At 56.1% G+C, this 15,124-nt stretch overlaps 1 protein-coding gene across 1 annotated transcript in view; it reads left to right on the forward strand.

The window, feature by feature from the left end:
- The window catches only part of NCOR2 (nuclear receptor corepressor 2), a 151,926-nt gene that overhangs the window by 96,149 nt on the left and 40,653 nt on the right, over nt 1-15,124 (forward strand). The window contains exons 14-16 of the mRNA XM_031059450.1: nt 3,038-3,159; nt 4,014-4,186; nt 6,901-6,963. Coding sequence (XP_030915310.1) covers nt 3,038-3,159; nt 4,014-4,186; nt 6,901-6,963 — 358 coding nt within the window. The remainder of the gene's footprint in view (nt 1-3,037; nt 3,160-4,013; nt 4,187-6,900; nt 6,964-15,124) is intronic.

Below are 15,124 nucleotides of genomic sequence, written 5' to 3' on the forward strand. Positions count from 1 at the left end.
GGGGGACCAGCCAGCTCCCGGCGCTGCCTTCCCACCTCTGTGCCATGGCATGGGCCAGTTCCAGTGCCGGTCTGAGGTTTGGGGTGGAGCACAGGGCGAGGATGGGCTGGGGCAGCTGCCGTGGTCCATCACTGGGGGATGGTCCCGTCTGTGTGTGCCATTTGTGGCTGAGCTCTGAAATGGCCTCGTTCAGCACCCCGGGGTCCCTGCTCCCCACCCAGGGCTGGGTGCTCTGTACAGCCCCCCAGCTTCCAGCCCAGCAGGTACCCCTGGGTGTGATGTAAGGGGGATGTTCATGAGCAGAGGCGTTTCCTGGGGAGTTTGGCAGGTGCCCTGCTCTGCAGCCAAGCTCTAGTACAGGAGATAAGCCATCACTGTGGGCTTGCCAGGGTTCAGATCAGCATTTGGCTGGGAGCCTTTCCTCAGAGGAGGACATGAGCACAGCCTTGGGTGCAGCTGGGTCAGTTTTCCCACCGTGGCCTGATGGTGATGATGCTGCCCATTTTATATATTTCACCTGGCTGGCAGGTGAGACCTGTCCTGTCTGTCCTGCTGGGTGCAGGGTGCTCATCCCCCCTGGCTCTCGCTCCTGGCATCGGGCACCCGACCGTGGCCACAGCAGGGCAATCACTAGAGGGCAACCTTGGATTGAGATGTGCCTCTGCACTGGGAGAAACCTTGATTGGATGTCCTGCCAGGCTGGGCTTGAAACGTTCGGGAGGAGAGGGATGTGCAGTGGCCCACTGAAGCCAGCCCGGTGGGGTTTGCCCATCCTGATCATACCAAAGCTTGGCAGATGCCTCTGCAGGGGAGCACCCGTGTTGCTGCATGAGCCACCAAGGCCACTCTCATCTCTCCCTGCCTTCCTGCTCCTGTGTTTGCAGGCTGGTACAGGGAGCTCCTTGGCATCACTGCCATTCCATGGGGAAAAGCTGTGATGGCTGCCCAGGCTGGCAGCCCCTAGTTCAGACAAGTGTAGAGACAGGATAAGATGATGTTGAACCTTTCTTTGATGCTCACTCCAGCCTGAAGCTGGGCCAGGTACTCATGTGGTCACGGCCGAGTTTAAATCTGAAGGAGAGCTGGGATTTCTGGGTTGCAGGATTTCCCCATCCCTCAAAAGAAAATATTTGCAGTTGCTTGAAGAAATACTGGGAAACTCACATGGGCTCCCCTCCCTTGCCAAAGCCTTTGGTGAGGGGAATGCAGGTGGGTGGTGGTGGCCAGGGCTGGGGCAGAGCCTGTCCTGCTGCCTGCCCAGCCCTTGGAGGTCACAGCCCTCACCTCAGGGTGTCAGTCTGGGCTGAACCCGCGCTCAGGGTTCACCACAGAGTGACTCAGAGTCAGGGAGTTCAGGGCAGTGCTGGGGAAATGCACATGATGGATGCCCTTTGCCCCTCTGCAGCCAGTGCAGGCTTCCCCACCTTGTGTTCCAGCTTGTCCTCTGCCCTCCTGCTCCCCCAGTTCGGGGGCTGACAGGGGCAGTGCCCAGTAACTGGGATGACACTTCCCTTGTTCACTTGCTGCATGAGACAGCCCATTGCCCAAGCCTTAGTGATCTGTGGACTTGGGAAAATCAAAAGCAACCGAGTGCTCATCCCAGCTGTTCCCTGACTCCCTCTCCCCTGGGAGCTGCCAGCCTTGCATCCCACGGAGCAATTCCCAGAGCAGCAGGAGTGTGAGCTGATGCATTGCAGTTGTGTTCTGCACGTGTGCAGAGGTGCTCCAGGGGCTGGCCAAGCGTGCCAGGATCCTGATGGCACAGCTGCCTCCCCCTGTACAAGGAGGAACTGAAACTCAGTGGGGTTTCAGTGATGGCTGTGCATGGGTTTTAAGGAATTTTGTTCAACCAGGCCCTGAAGGAATCAGCAGTTTTCTCGTTAAACTGCTCCATTTGACAGCTCCACGCTTCTGATTTTAGCACGAGCCCATGGGGTCAAAGAGCTCTGCTTGCACCCAGTGCTGCTGCTGCAGGATGCCCATGTTTGAAGCAGCCTCCCAGTTCTGCAGAGTGGGATCAGGCCAGTCCTGCTGGCTCAAGGGGTGTGAGGACACCTCATCAGTACTTGCTGTATGGCTGTGTGCCAGCCAGACCAGCCACCTTCTGCTGATAAATCCATTTTAAGGCAATTTTACTCCCCATTACATCACCAAAGCCTTTCCCAAGGGGGTGGTAGAAGCCCTGCAGGCTGGGCAGGGGCCGGGTGAGCCCGGGTGGGTTTCCTGGAGCAAGCAGCCTTGCATTAGCCAGGAGCAGGATGGTTTAATAAATCATTTCCGTCTCTAATTTCTACTTCTCTATTCAACGCCTCTCGTTTGCTGGTCACCAGAGGGAAGGGAGGTCAGGGGAACCAGGCCTCCCCAGCAACCTCCTTCCTGCAGCTGTTGAAACAAAATCCAGAACTATAATAATCACTGTGTCCCTCCCTGGGGTACCACGGTGCCTTTGGCCTGAGCAGCAGCAGCGTTGTGGTGGTTGGGCTCTGCTGAAGGGGCCAGGTGGTAAAGAGAGGGCAGAGAGGGCACCTTCCCTGCTTGGTGCTGCACAGCCACAAACATTCCCCATGGGCTGTGTCAGGTACCTGGGAAAAGATCAGAAGTGTTGATATTGCTGAGCCTCGGGGTGTCACTGGTGCCCTGTCTCCTTCATGCTCCAGCAAAATGCATCCACTGGCTGCAGATCACCAAGCCAGAACAGGAGGGTAGTTCTCACCTCCCTGCCTTACCCCCACATCAGATCCTTGCTTGTTGCCTGACCCCAGGGGAGCAGCTGGGGCTGTCCCACTGCCTAGAATAGGAGGCAGAGTGCAGCTGCCATGTCTGATCCTGAGCTACCTCTGATCTCCCTGGAAAGGAGATCTCCCGGCCCCTGTGGCCTCCAGCAGTGCCCTGCCTGCACCCTCTGCCTGCAGCTCTTTCCTCTTGGCCACTTGCCCCCAGCATTGTTTCACAGACGTTGTTTGGGTTGGCCCAGGTGCTGCCCTGTGTCCGCCTCAGCACTCAGGGCTTGGTTTATTTTATGTCCTTTGTTTTGCAGCAGCAGCAAATGCCCCGGAGCAGCCAAGAAGAGAAAGATGAAAAAGAGAAAGAAAAAGAGAAGGAGGGAGAGAAGGAGGAAGACAAGCAGGAAACAGAAAATGACAAAGAAGAACTGACAAAGTAAGGACAGCCCTCCTTGCCTGGCTCCAGTGGGCTGGGGGTGCACTGGTGGAATGTGGTGATGGGATGCAGCACAGTCCAGGGCTGCCTGACCCCGTGCAGGACTGTGTGTGCCCACCTCACCTCCTCTGCAGGGAGCGAAAGGCAGATCCTCCTCCTCATTCCTCTTCCCCGCTGCTCCCAAACTGGGAAAGCAGCACGATATGGGGGTTTTTTATATCAACCCAATCAATCTGCAAAGCTCCTGCGATCCTCCAGCTTGTTCTGTTGTTACGAGAGCCTCTGGGAGCCGGAGGAGCAATCCGGGGGCAGCGGAGCGTGGCACTTCACTTTTGGTGTTATTGATGTCACCGTGAGCACTCCCAGATGAAGAGCTCCAGCCAGCCCTGCCTCCCTCACACCGAGCATCAGCGCCGTGGCAGGGGAAGGTTGGCACGCAGACCGCTCGCTATCTGTAATGGGCTTAATACTTGGTTTAAAAGAACATCTGGCTTCATTATATCTAGGCTGCAAAGACATTTACCAGCAGGTCCCTTTCAGGAAGATAAATGAGGAGGAGGCAGGGATGAATTTGAATGGTCTGGTATTAAACCTGTCTCCGTCAGGTCTCTGCGTGCACTTGGTGGTGGAGCTGCAGCCAGCTGCAGAAAGAAAACCCCACCACAAATCACCCCACTGCCAATCCCAGCCAGGAAAAGAGCCTGCGTCTGCAAAAAAACTGCAGACCTGCCCCCCTAAAAAACCAACAACAAAAAGAAAAATCCCCACACATGTGCAGAGAAATAATTGCTTGACCTAAAAATCAGACCAACCAAACAACATTTTTTTTTTCCCTTCTCTCCCTGTTTTTGCAGGGACAAGAACGACGACACGTCCGGAGAAGACAACGATGAGAAGGAAACGGTCACGTCCAAGGGCCGCAAAACCGCCAACAGCCAGGGCCGGCGCAAGGGCCGCATCACCCGCTCCATGGCCAACGAGGCCAACAACGAGGAGGCAGCCACGCCACAGCAGAGCGCCGAGCTGGGTACGTGCCAGGGGACATGGGGACCCTGCCCTGGGCTGGGCTTTTGGGGTATCCATTGTGCTGGGATGGGATGTCAGCCTGCTCTGCTCCCTGCCTGCAGAAGAGGGGTTTCCTTTGTGAAATGCTTCTTCTTTCTGGGGAGTAGCAATGATGTTTGTCTCTGTCACGTGAATTACTCAGTGTGGTTCACCAGGATAAGTGGGGCATTTGCGAGCCCGGGCTTTCCTGGCTGAGTGTTCATGCGTTTTATGGCCTCAGAGGGAAAGTGTTGCAAAAGAGAAAAAGGGAAGCCTTCAGTTTTAGCAGTGTTTTGGCAAAGTTTTGTCCCTCCTTCACTTGGAGCTGACTCCCTTTGCAGCTACTCCAGCTTCCCAGTCCCCTCAACCTCTGCATGGGACCCTGCTCTGCCCTCCCAGGCTTGCCTGGGTATCTGCCACTTCTCCTACCTGCTCTGTTTTCAAATTTGTCTGGAGCCTGAGCAATTGCAGCCTGTGGCATCTGCTCCTCCTTGGCCTTGGGCATTGGGCTGGTCCATTTCCATCCATGCCTGATACAGCAAAGGGTGCTGCCTGTACCGTGGCATCCAGGCACTGCACCAGCCCACAGCGTGGCCATAGCCCTGCCACGTTGCCATGCTGGCCTTGGGCTAGATGGGAATTGTGGCAGCATCCACAGCCCCACACTGGGCACATCTGCCTCTGGCACCTGCAGCATCACTAGTTGCCACCCCAGGGAGCAGGCTCAGGTATTGACTTACAGAAGCCGATGCATCGAGGAATTTGGCTGATTTTCCTCTATTTTCTACTCTGTCAAAGTCCAGAATTATTGCTGTGCTACCTAAGACAGGTAAAAATAAAAGCAGGGTGACTCCTCTCGGATTCCTTGCTCTGCAGTTTCTTGCTTGTGCTGTTCCATGTGCCATAAATCACGCGGAGGTGTTTCGCCTCCCTGTTCTCTGCTGACAACTGGCTGAAGCCTTGATTGCGAGCGCTCTGTTTTCATACAGGCGATATAAATAGTCCCCAGCACAACAGAGCCCTGCTCTCTCCCTCCAACTTGTTCAGCAGTGCTGCAGAGAAGCAGCAGATAATGCCAGTAACTTAGATGGGATTTTTTATCCTGGTATCTCAGAGTCCTTGATAAACTTCACTGCGAACACAGAGGAAAGCCTTTAGACCATGTTAAATTGGGAAAAAGGAATGGATCAATTCCAGTGACATATCTGAGCAATTGATTTCACTTTATGTCTCTCCAATAGCGCTTTAATTTAGGTTGGCTAAAAAAGTTATTGCATTTTAAATACCAATTGAACATTAAAAACCAGCACAAAACCGTATTGTGGTTTAACTGCAGCGTGCCGGAGCTCCCCGTGGGCATCTGTTTCATAACTGCACAACCTCAGGCGATGCCATTAATCAAACCAAACGGGCCATTTCTGTGACATTTCTGTACCATACAATAACAGCCATCACCAGCTGAGCCAAGGGCCTGCACGGCGTTGGGGACACTCGCTTTTACGTAAACGAGTGCTGTGGCCCTGGCCGTGCCTGCTGCCAGGGGGAAGCAGTGAGGTATCAATTTCCCTCCCTCTTGGCTGGTGTCCCAGGGGCAGCACGGTTCTGGGGGAGGCAGTGACCTGTGCTGTCTTCCGGGAGGTGACACCTGCAGTCGTGCTCAGCCAGCTCTGAAGGAGATTCTTCTGCCCACTGCTGTGGGCATTGCAACTCACGCTGTCCTCCCACAGGGTCTCAGCTTCTTGTAGAGCTTCTTCGAAGATCCTTCTTTCTCTCCTTGCCTGTATTCTTTATCCTGAACCTATCAGCCTGTTTTCCATTTTGAAAGGACACTGTCAAAACATCTCTCATCACTGTTGAAATAATGCTTTGCCTGTTGTTTAGAGTAATAACCCCTTGGCAGCCTGAGCCGGAAATCTGTTTCCTTACCGAGTTGTTTTTTGTCTCTGACTCACACCCCAGTTTGTTATTGTAGGGTTTGCTCTGTGCCAGGCTGCCAGCAGGACTGGTGCATAGTGAAGGCTTTATACAGGACCTTGGTGTCCCCAGCACCTGCTTGGATTTGGGGAGAGATGCTGACACCCCTGTCAGCCTCCTGACTGGAGCAGCATGTCCCCTTCAATGGGCACTGCTCCAGATAGGCCCCCACTGTTGCTGGAAGTGGCTCGGAGGTGCTGTCCAAGAGCCCAGGGGTGGCACAGAGGGAGCCCATGGTCACACACCAACACCCTTGTGCTGTCAGTGGCCAGCCCTGACAGATGCAGTCGGCCAAAGTCACCACTGAGGTGACGCCGTTTCTCCGTCTCTGACGGTCCCACCCTGCGTCTGCCTCCTCCAAAGCACACAGCCCCAGCCAGCTCCATCATAGGTACCTGTTGTTGGGCCAGGGTAAGCAGGAAATCGCCTGCCTCTCTCAAGCCATCTGGCTTTGCTTCCAGGCCCATGGTGGAGGTTTTGCATCATTGAGGTGCATCTCAAGGGGATGTTGTGCATGGGGTACTGTGGTGTGGAAAAGCCTCACAAGCTGGCACCGTGACAGCCTTTCTTGTGGGAGCACTTCTGCACTGCTTGGGGTTTTGTCATGCCTCCAGGGGACAGGGCATGGGACAGGGTTTGGGTGTTGGGACACCTCCTCTGAGCTCACTGGGCTTGCTGGCTCCTGCTCACAGCTGACTGCTCTCTTTCCTTCTTCCTTCCCAGCTTCCCTGGAAATGAATGAAAGCTCTCGCTGGACCGAAGAGGAGATGGAGACGGCTAAAAAAGGTGAGACATTCATTTTCTTTCTTTTGTCGGCTGCGCTGGAGCTAATCCAGCAACTGGGGATGGAAAGAATCTGACTGCTGGCTTTGGTGCAGTGTGGTGGATCCTGAGCTGTGGGGCCGGATCCTGCCTGTCCTGCTGTTGGTTTGATTGGTTCCCAGTGCACCTCAGGGAGGGTGTGGGGAAGGCAGGGAATGGTGCAAGGAGTGTGCTCAGCTTCTCCAGCCCCAGGAGCTGTGCCAGCACCAGGGATGCCTGGGCTGTGGCTGGAGCCATGTGCCCCCCGAGGCAGGAGCTGGCTGTAGGAAATGGGGAAGGCGCGTTGTCTGTTGCAGTGTTGGAGCTGCTGGTGCCTGTAGCGTGGGGTGTAGTTTCATCCCACTCTTTGGAGCTTTATGGCCTCGGTGTGATCTGTTCAAGGCCCACAGAAAGTGTCTGCCTGTGTTCACAGCTCTGGGATTCAGGGAGAGGACTGTGAACCCCAGCACTGCACAGGCACATGTTGGGGAGCTCTCAAGAGCCAGGGCAGCGTGCGGTGACTTTACATCCTGGAGCTGATTCAGAGCCTTTGCTGAGACCGTTTTTAAAAAGTGCTGAGTGTAGCACAGCCCTTCTTGCCACTTCCCCTCCTCGTGCCGCTCCTGCGCCAGCCCTTTCACTGCTTTAATTTTTTGCCAAAGTCACGTCCTGTTGATGGGCTGTCGAGCTCGCGTCCCCAGCCCGTGCATCCCACTTGCGTTGCTGCCGACTCTCCTGGCCCGGAGAGGATTGTAAATGGGAAATTAAAATGGAAATGAGTGCTGTTCAGGGATGGCAAAGGCAAATAGGCGTGTTAGCAGGTTCGGCTCAGCTTGGAGAATGCACCTGCTGCTGGGATGGTGATTGCATGTTCTGGAGCACCGGCTGCCCAGGTGCCGGTGGGAGCTGTGGACTTAGATTACTTTGCCTGTGAATATCCCAAAGTGTTTGGCTCGCTCGCCTTTAAGCTGTTCCAACCCTCTTTTACAACCCAGTGCCAATCCTGTGCATTGCTGAACGGGGCTCTCTATAGTCACAAAACTTAATAGATAGACTTTAATCAAGGAAACTGGCCTGGGGCCAGGTAATGGGGTGAGCAGATGCTGGCAGGGGAGGGTCGTTGGAGGGATATTTTCCGAGCACTGCTTTATTTTGGAGATCAGCATCTGGTTGTTAAAAAGTGTGCCTCTTGTTGTTTTATGCTGGATGGTGGAGGTGCACTTAAGGAGTCTCAGCACCAGCTGCCAAAGCCTGTGTGAAGGAAGGATGAAGCGTGGGAGCATGCAGCACTATTCCAGCCCAGGGGCCAGGAGGAGGCAGGGAGATTTGCTGGTGTAAAGCCCAATGGCTGATTGTTTCTCCCTTCATTACAACCTGGGAAACTGAGATTGCAACACCAGACTTCTACAGAAAAGCCAAATTCCCCTCTGCCAGGAAGCAGCCGCTTTAATGCTTCGAACTGGCTGTGTCTGGCATTTCCAGGGACCTGCGTGCTGGGGGTTTCCAACTCACAGCAACTGAAACTCCGGAGGTAACCTCAGAGGCTGGAGGAGGCGGTGGCAGAGCTGCTGCAGCACGGCTGGGCAGGGGCAGAGCGGGTGGTGACCTGCTCAGGCTGGGCTCAGAGACAAGCACAGTCCTCCTCACCATAAGGACTCAGCCACCCAAGGCACCCTCCTCCATACTGGTACCAGTAAGAGCCCATAGCTGGCTGGTTTAGGGAGTTCAGCAAGATGTGAGTCCCAGGAAAGGTCAGCCCTACCACCCTGGCACTCAAATCTTGCTGTCCCCTCATCTTCTTGAGGGGACAGTTGGTGATCTCTGCTCCTAGCGCTTGCCAACCAGGAGATCAGCCCAGCCCTGCTGTCCATGCCTGGGTTTCATGTGTGGGGCATGAAACTCCATGTCATTTGTGTTCAGGGAGGTGAGAGAAAACAGCCCTGGGACAGAGAGGCAGCAGAGCTGCTGCTCTCCTCCACAGTCACAGAGCTGCACAGGGAGTTTCCAATCAGGAGAAGGCAGGATTGTGTCTGCCAGGGGAGACAGTGAAGGGGAGTACCGTGTTACTAAACTTAAATAGGGGAACAAAAACCCAGCAAGAGGAAAGTTCTTGCTTAATGACACTTTCATTCTGCAATAAACTTCGATTCAGTAGTCTGTCAAAATGTGCAGAGATTGGTATAACGGTGGGGGAATGTGTTTTTCTGATATTGTCTCCTTGCGCCATTGCTGTGATCCCTAAAGCAGGAGGTTTTGATTTACCTGGAGCTGCTCGAGGATTTCCCCCTTCCCTTCCCAGGCCGGGAAGCGGCAGCACCCACGGCTTTGCTGCCGGGCAGGGTGCAGAGGCATTCAGCAGCAGGATGGGGCTGCTCCTTAAAAGGCAATGCTGAGGCAGTTCCTGCCTTTGGGGGACCTGCTGGATGAGCCCACGCAGGCAGGAGTTCAGGGTGGGCTGGAAAGGGCTCTGAGCAGTGGCTGAGCACCAGCCTCAGCAGTGGGTGAGTTTATTGTCCCCCCAGCCCCTCCACTGAGTGTCAGCACTGGTGCCAGAGGTTCAGGGCAGCCGCAGCCGCCCTGGAGCTGAACTCGATGAACCGGGAGCTTTCCACATGACCTTTGTTAGTCTTTAAAGTCTGGTACCTGTTCTCGCCCGGCTCGGGGTTTTCCCGTGGCGTCTAACAAGTGGTTTTGTTCTTTGAAAAGAGGCGGGTGCAAGTGGCAGGCTCTTGCTCTGGTGCTCCCGTGCCCTGCCCAGGCTCCGTGCTCCTTGTCCTCAGGGAACAGCCAACCTGGGGCTCTTTAGGCCTTTTCCCACACTGAGGACACGGAGAGGCCACGGGATGGAGTCAGGTGATGAGGCAGGGGAGGGTTGGGCACGATTGTAAAATACTGATGACAGAGAGTTAAATAACCCATGAAAACTCCTATCTAGTTCCTTTTGGGTAGATATAAAATATTCCCTTGGATACCAAAGGCACTCTTTTGAACGCTTATTTTCAGTGCTGCTAATAATTCATCTGAGTTTTGGACTGACCTGAACCATTTTTACCCCAGTCCCATTCTGTTTACAAAACTAAAATAAAGTCAGGCACCTTGCATCACCTTTGAAATGCAGGAGCTGGCTGGGTGATGCTGGTGAGCTGGCAGCTCCACACCTTCCTCCTTTTGTCTCCCCTGTGCTCATGTTGGAACCTTCCCTTCTCCCATCAGAGGTATTTACAACTGTAAAAACCTGCTGATAGTAGTAAAAGTGGGCTGGAGAAACTGGTTTGCAGCCCATGCCCGTTACTGCACGTTGTCCTTCTGGTGGCCTTGGGGTGAGATGTGCCTTGGGGTCTCCCACTCAGGTGTCCTGTATCCAGGCAGGGTGCAAGGGCAGCCCAGAGCAAGGAGAGCCCAGCCTGGCCATCCCAGTGTCCACAGCCAGAGTGCCATGGGTGCCTGGTGTTTGTGATAAACTTTGTACAAAGCAACGTGGTAACAATTATTTGGATGGGGCAGATTGGGTGCCAGGAGGGCACAACTGTGTCCAAGGCTTAAATCAGCCACATTTGCCCTGAGTGAGGCTGTGGCTGACTGCAGTCCCATCCCTGCCATCCCAGGCTGATGCTTGGCTGCCTTTCAGCCAAGGTGTCACCCCCAGGACCGTGCCTGTGCCCACCGTGCCCCCCAGAGCTGCACTTTCTGCCACCATTGGTTGAATGTTTCCCAAGTGTGTAGGAGCAAACTGCGAGGATTTGCTTAGTGAGTGTCAGTGAATGGAATACAAAAGGCCTGTCAGGAGGAACTGCTGGGTAATTACTATAATTTGCTGCCTACATTTTAATTTTGAGTATTATTTTTTCAACAATAAGGGAGCGGGAATAGTATCTGAACCAGGTGAAAGAAGAGAGCTGGGCCTGCCAGCCGTGGCTGCTCCGTGTGTACTCACTGCCGTGCTGGACCAGAGGAGATGGCACATCTCCAGGAGTGGGCATCCTGAGGGGGTCTTCCTGTCCCCTTGGGTCAAAGGATAGGACACAGCAAAAAAGAAATGCTGTGGCAGGAGTAGTAAAACCAGGCAGGTCTGTGATCAGGGCACAGGGCTCAAGGTTTTGCAGCAGGTGGATGCAGTGATACAGGAATTATCCATTTCAAATGGGAGATCTGGGAGCTGAGGGTCCCCAGCCAGGGCCAGCAGAGAGGGGAAGTTGCACCAGAGCTGAGCTGGTACAAGATCCAAACTCCTTGCTGGTCAGGTACCCATACCTTGTTTGGTGACACTGCCTTCCTGCAGAGAAGTGGCATGATGGGTGTGGAAGCTGCTGGGAAGTTCAGCTGCAAGCTCCATTGTAGGACACATCAGAGGCGTGCTTGTGTCCAGCCACCAAATGAGAGGTCCACAGGGAGCACAGCAGGCAGGTGCCAGCATCACCTGAAGGAAGGAAGGGCATCACCCACCACGGTGGCAAGAGCACACCAAGCCAGCTGCCTGTGCCGTGGTCCCTCCAGCAGCGCCCCAGTGCCTGGGGGATGTGGGCTCACCCCCACACACCATCCCCACTGCTTGGCACAGCATCAGCAGCCTGGCGTGCACCTGGCTCTGCCACCCACTGATCCATGGCCCAGGAGAAGTTACTCACCTTCTCTGAGCCTCTGCAAAGCACCCCGGGGTTAGTGCGGGGAAGCGATGCAGAGCAGGCTTTCGGGATGCCTTGGGTGGTGTCGCTGACTCTGTAGGGCTGCTCTTTCTCCAGAACAGGATTGCGGCACATTTTGGCGGTGCCGTAGCCAGAGTTCGCTCCCAAGAGGGTGTGTGGGCGCAGGAGGTACTGGAGGATCACACCAGGTACCGTCAGGCGTAGGGAATGATATCACTTAGTTTTTCCCCTATAACCTTGCTCTGCTAATCCATGCGAGCTCCCATTAAGGGACCCTTTTACGGGCTCTCCCCGCCCTCACCAAGCCCAGGGTGGAGCTGGGCAGCCGTGCCAGAGCGCCTTGGAATGTCTCTAGTAAAAACCCCGAGCTGCAGAGAGCCGAGGTGGGGGTGCGAGCCGACATTCCCCGCCGCGATGCCCCTCCGGGTTTCTTCTCCGTTCCCCGAGATGCCGAGCACGGTACCCCGCTCTCCGAGCTCCTCTTCCTTCCAGCCTCCACTTGCTGTACGGGAGCAGAGGCCCCGGTGTGCCCATGGCGACCCCGGTGCCAAAGCTCTCCCCATCCATCCCTGCTGTGCCAGGGCAGCGGCTGCGGGGCCGCGGTGTCCCGAGGTGTCCCGAGGCGCCACGGCACCCCGTCGGTGCGGCACTGGGCTCGCCGGCGCGCACGTCCCCAAAGAAAAGCGCCTTTGATTCACTTGAGAGCGGAGAAAACTATTAGCCAAGCTTTGTTTTCCTGGATCCCTCCCCCTGCCGCTGACATTCAGCCGAGAGCGAGGGAGACAGAAAGTGAGCGAGGGAGGGCGGGAGCGGGTGCCAAGCGCCGCACCCCTTGTCAGCTTGGGTCAGCGCCACGTTCGTTATTAATGCTCTGTCTAGAGGTCACATTCAGATGCAACGAGCCCCGGGTCAGCCAGAGGAACAGATTAGAGCTTGCTCGCTGCTCCGCCACATACCGACGGCACCGGCTCCCCGTCCCCGGGCTGGCAGGAGCGGAGCTGCCGCGCTCCCGCCCCTTCGCTTTTCTCCTGCCTTTTTTTTTTTTTTTAATTATTATTATTTCTTGGCAACGTCGGGCATCTCCTGAAACTGCACAGTCTCCCTATAGCCCCGAGCTGCTGAGCAAGGAGATGAGGTAGGGGAGAAAATACTGGCGGCGCTTCCATCCACCTTAACAACTGCGGCTGCAGCCGGCTGGAACGCTCCGGCGGGCGAGCGGAGGAGAGCGGAGAACGCTGTTCGCTCCGAAGGCAAGAGCGCTGGGGCCGGAGCATGTGTTCCCACCAACTTCTGCCATCGGGGTCAGGAGTCTGCCGCCTGTGACCTGGTTTCCAGCCTCGGTGCCCGTTTGCTCGCCGCTCCCGGCCGCCCATGGCTCTGAAATCCTCTCGCCCCCAGGATTTAAGGAACCGGCTTTGCTTTCTTCTCTGTCTCCGGCTGCTGCGAGGGAGCGAAAGCGAAATGCGTGGGGAGGGTGTGAGCGGAGCACTCGCAGCGCTTTGCCGCGGGCTGCCGTGCCCGGGGGGGCTTTGAAGAAGTGCCCTGAGAGCCGTGTCCTTCCCAGCCCACCCGCTGCACACTCCGGGTGTGCTCCCTGCCCGCCGGAGCACGTAAGTCGGGTGTTGGGGTCCGAAGGATGGGGTTAACCTCGAGGTTGTGTGTGGCTGCGTGCCTGCGGCAGAGCCTGCGTCCGGAGCCCCCGCCCCGAGCCGAGGAGCTCAGCCTTCCTGAGGATCTGATAACTCGGTTAGTCATAGTTTCAGTTGCGATGTGGAACCGAGGGCTGGTGCTGCCGTGCCAGGCTGGAGCGCCGGGGAGCGCGGGGCAGGGGGAGCAGGCTCTGGGGGTGGCTCTGCTGGAGCAGCTCATGGAGATGCGGTGCCTGGCGAGCCCGGAGCTTACCGGGGCTGTCTCGGCTGGTCCCTCCCGAGTGTGCAGATAACTACAGTGTGGGAAGCAGGTGTTGCTGTTTTGCTGTGGTTTCATGTAGAAGAAGAGTGGCGGAGCTCCCTGCTGGTCCCACGGGCAGGGGCTGCAGGCAGCCTCCTCCTCCTCCTCTTCCCAAGCAGTGGCCACCTGCCCTGCTGCAGGCTCCTTCAGCAGTGTCCTGGTGGCCAGGGGCACAGCCTGGGCAGGAGGAAGGACAGCTGGCATTGCCTGTGGCCGGTAAAGGTCACACCACGCTGGGACCACTCACGCTGACATCCATCACCTCCCAGCCACGAGCTCTGCCATGCCAGCTCCTGCCTTCTGGCATCTTTCCTGCCAAAGCACCCCTGCTCACGGCACATCCCCACTGCTGCCAGTGTCTTCGTTTCAGCTTTGCCCGGGGCACACAATCAGCCTTGGCCCGGCTGTCACACTTGGTGCTGGGCCACCAGTGTGCTGATGAGCAGAGGGACAGAGCTGCTTGTTTGCTTTGGAAGGCAGCAGCGGGTTGTGTCAGAGGGGATGGGTTGTGACACTGGGGACTGTCCTGTTTTCCCCTGCGGCATTCAGCAACGGCAGGGGGAGGGCTCTTGCCCCACTCGTTGCCTCAGGATTGGTGGCCGGATGTGATTTTTTTTTTTAATCTTTTTTTTGAAGAAGTCCCAGCCCGTCAGCGGGGTGACAGAGGTCGTGGGTTTGGCTGAGCGAGGCTGGGAGTTGCAGAGTTAAAGCTCAAACTTGTTTCTTGGCTTGCCAGGGCCTTTCTGGTGCTCAGTGCATGTGATGCCTCGTACATGCAATTTGATAAGCCTGGTGCTGGGACGGGCAGGATACAGGCACCAGCTGGATGTTAACTCCTGCTGTGCTGGGTGCTGCTGGTTTTCTCCAGGACCTGGGAAGCAGAGAGGGGGGATTTAAATCTCTCTGGGGGCACTTCTGTCATCTATTCAATGCAGCCATGCCCTCAGCCCCCATGCCGTGCCCTGCCCTTGCATGGGCTCACAGAGCAGATCCTGGGGTGCTCCTTTGGGTCTGGTTTTGTGCGGCTGTGCTGAGATCAGCCATCCCCTGGGGTTTGTTGTTGAAGCAGAGGTTGGGCTGCCACTTTAGGGCCAGGCTGCCACATGGCAGCAGCTTGGCAGGGGGCTGGCAGCAGGGCTGGGGCACAGCTGCAATGTTCCCAGGCATGAACAGAGCCATGCCAGGAGCCCCAGTGTGGGACTCCCCATGGTCCCAAGCCCTGTGGTGTCAGAGCAGCCAGGGAGGGGCTTGGATGTGGAGCCAGTGGTCAGTGCCCACTCCCAGCCACACAGGGCTCTGTGGGTGGTGGCCTTTGGGCAGAAAGTCCCACAGCAAAGGACAAAGATGTTCTTAGCAGGTTCATTCTGTGCTGGCTTTCATCTTGAAGTTACCTTTCTGTGGCAGTATAGTAACTCAGGACTTACAGACTCTGCATCCTGTGCCATGACAAGGTGCAGGGAAGGGGTAAGGAGCTGTTGACATGGTAGTGGCATCACATGGGCAGTCAGGAGCAAGCCAGGCTGGCAGTGTCCCACAGGCTGGGGGCAGCTCCA

The sequence above is a fragment of the Geospiza fortis genome, unplaced genomic scaffold (assembly GCF_000277835.1).
Source record: "Geospiza fortis unplaced genomic scaffold, GeoFor_1.0 scaffold145, whole genome shotgun sequence".
NCBI lineage: Eukaryota > Metazoa > Chordata > Aves > Passeriformes > Thraupidae > Geospiza > Geospiza fortis.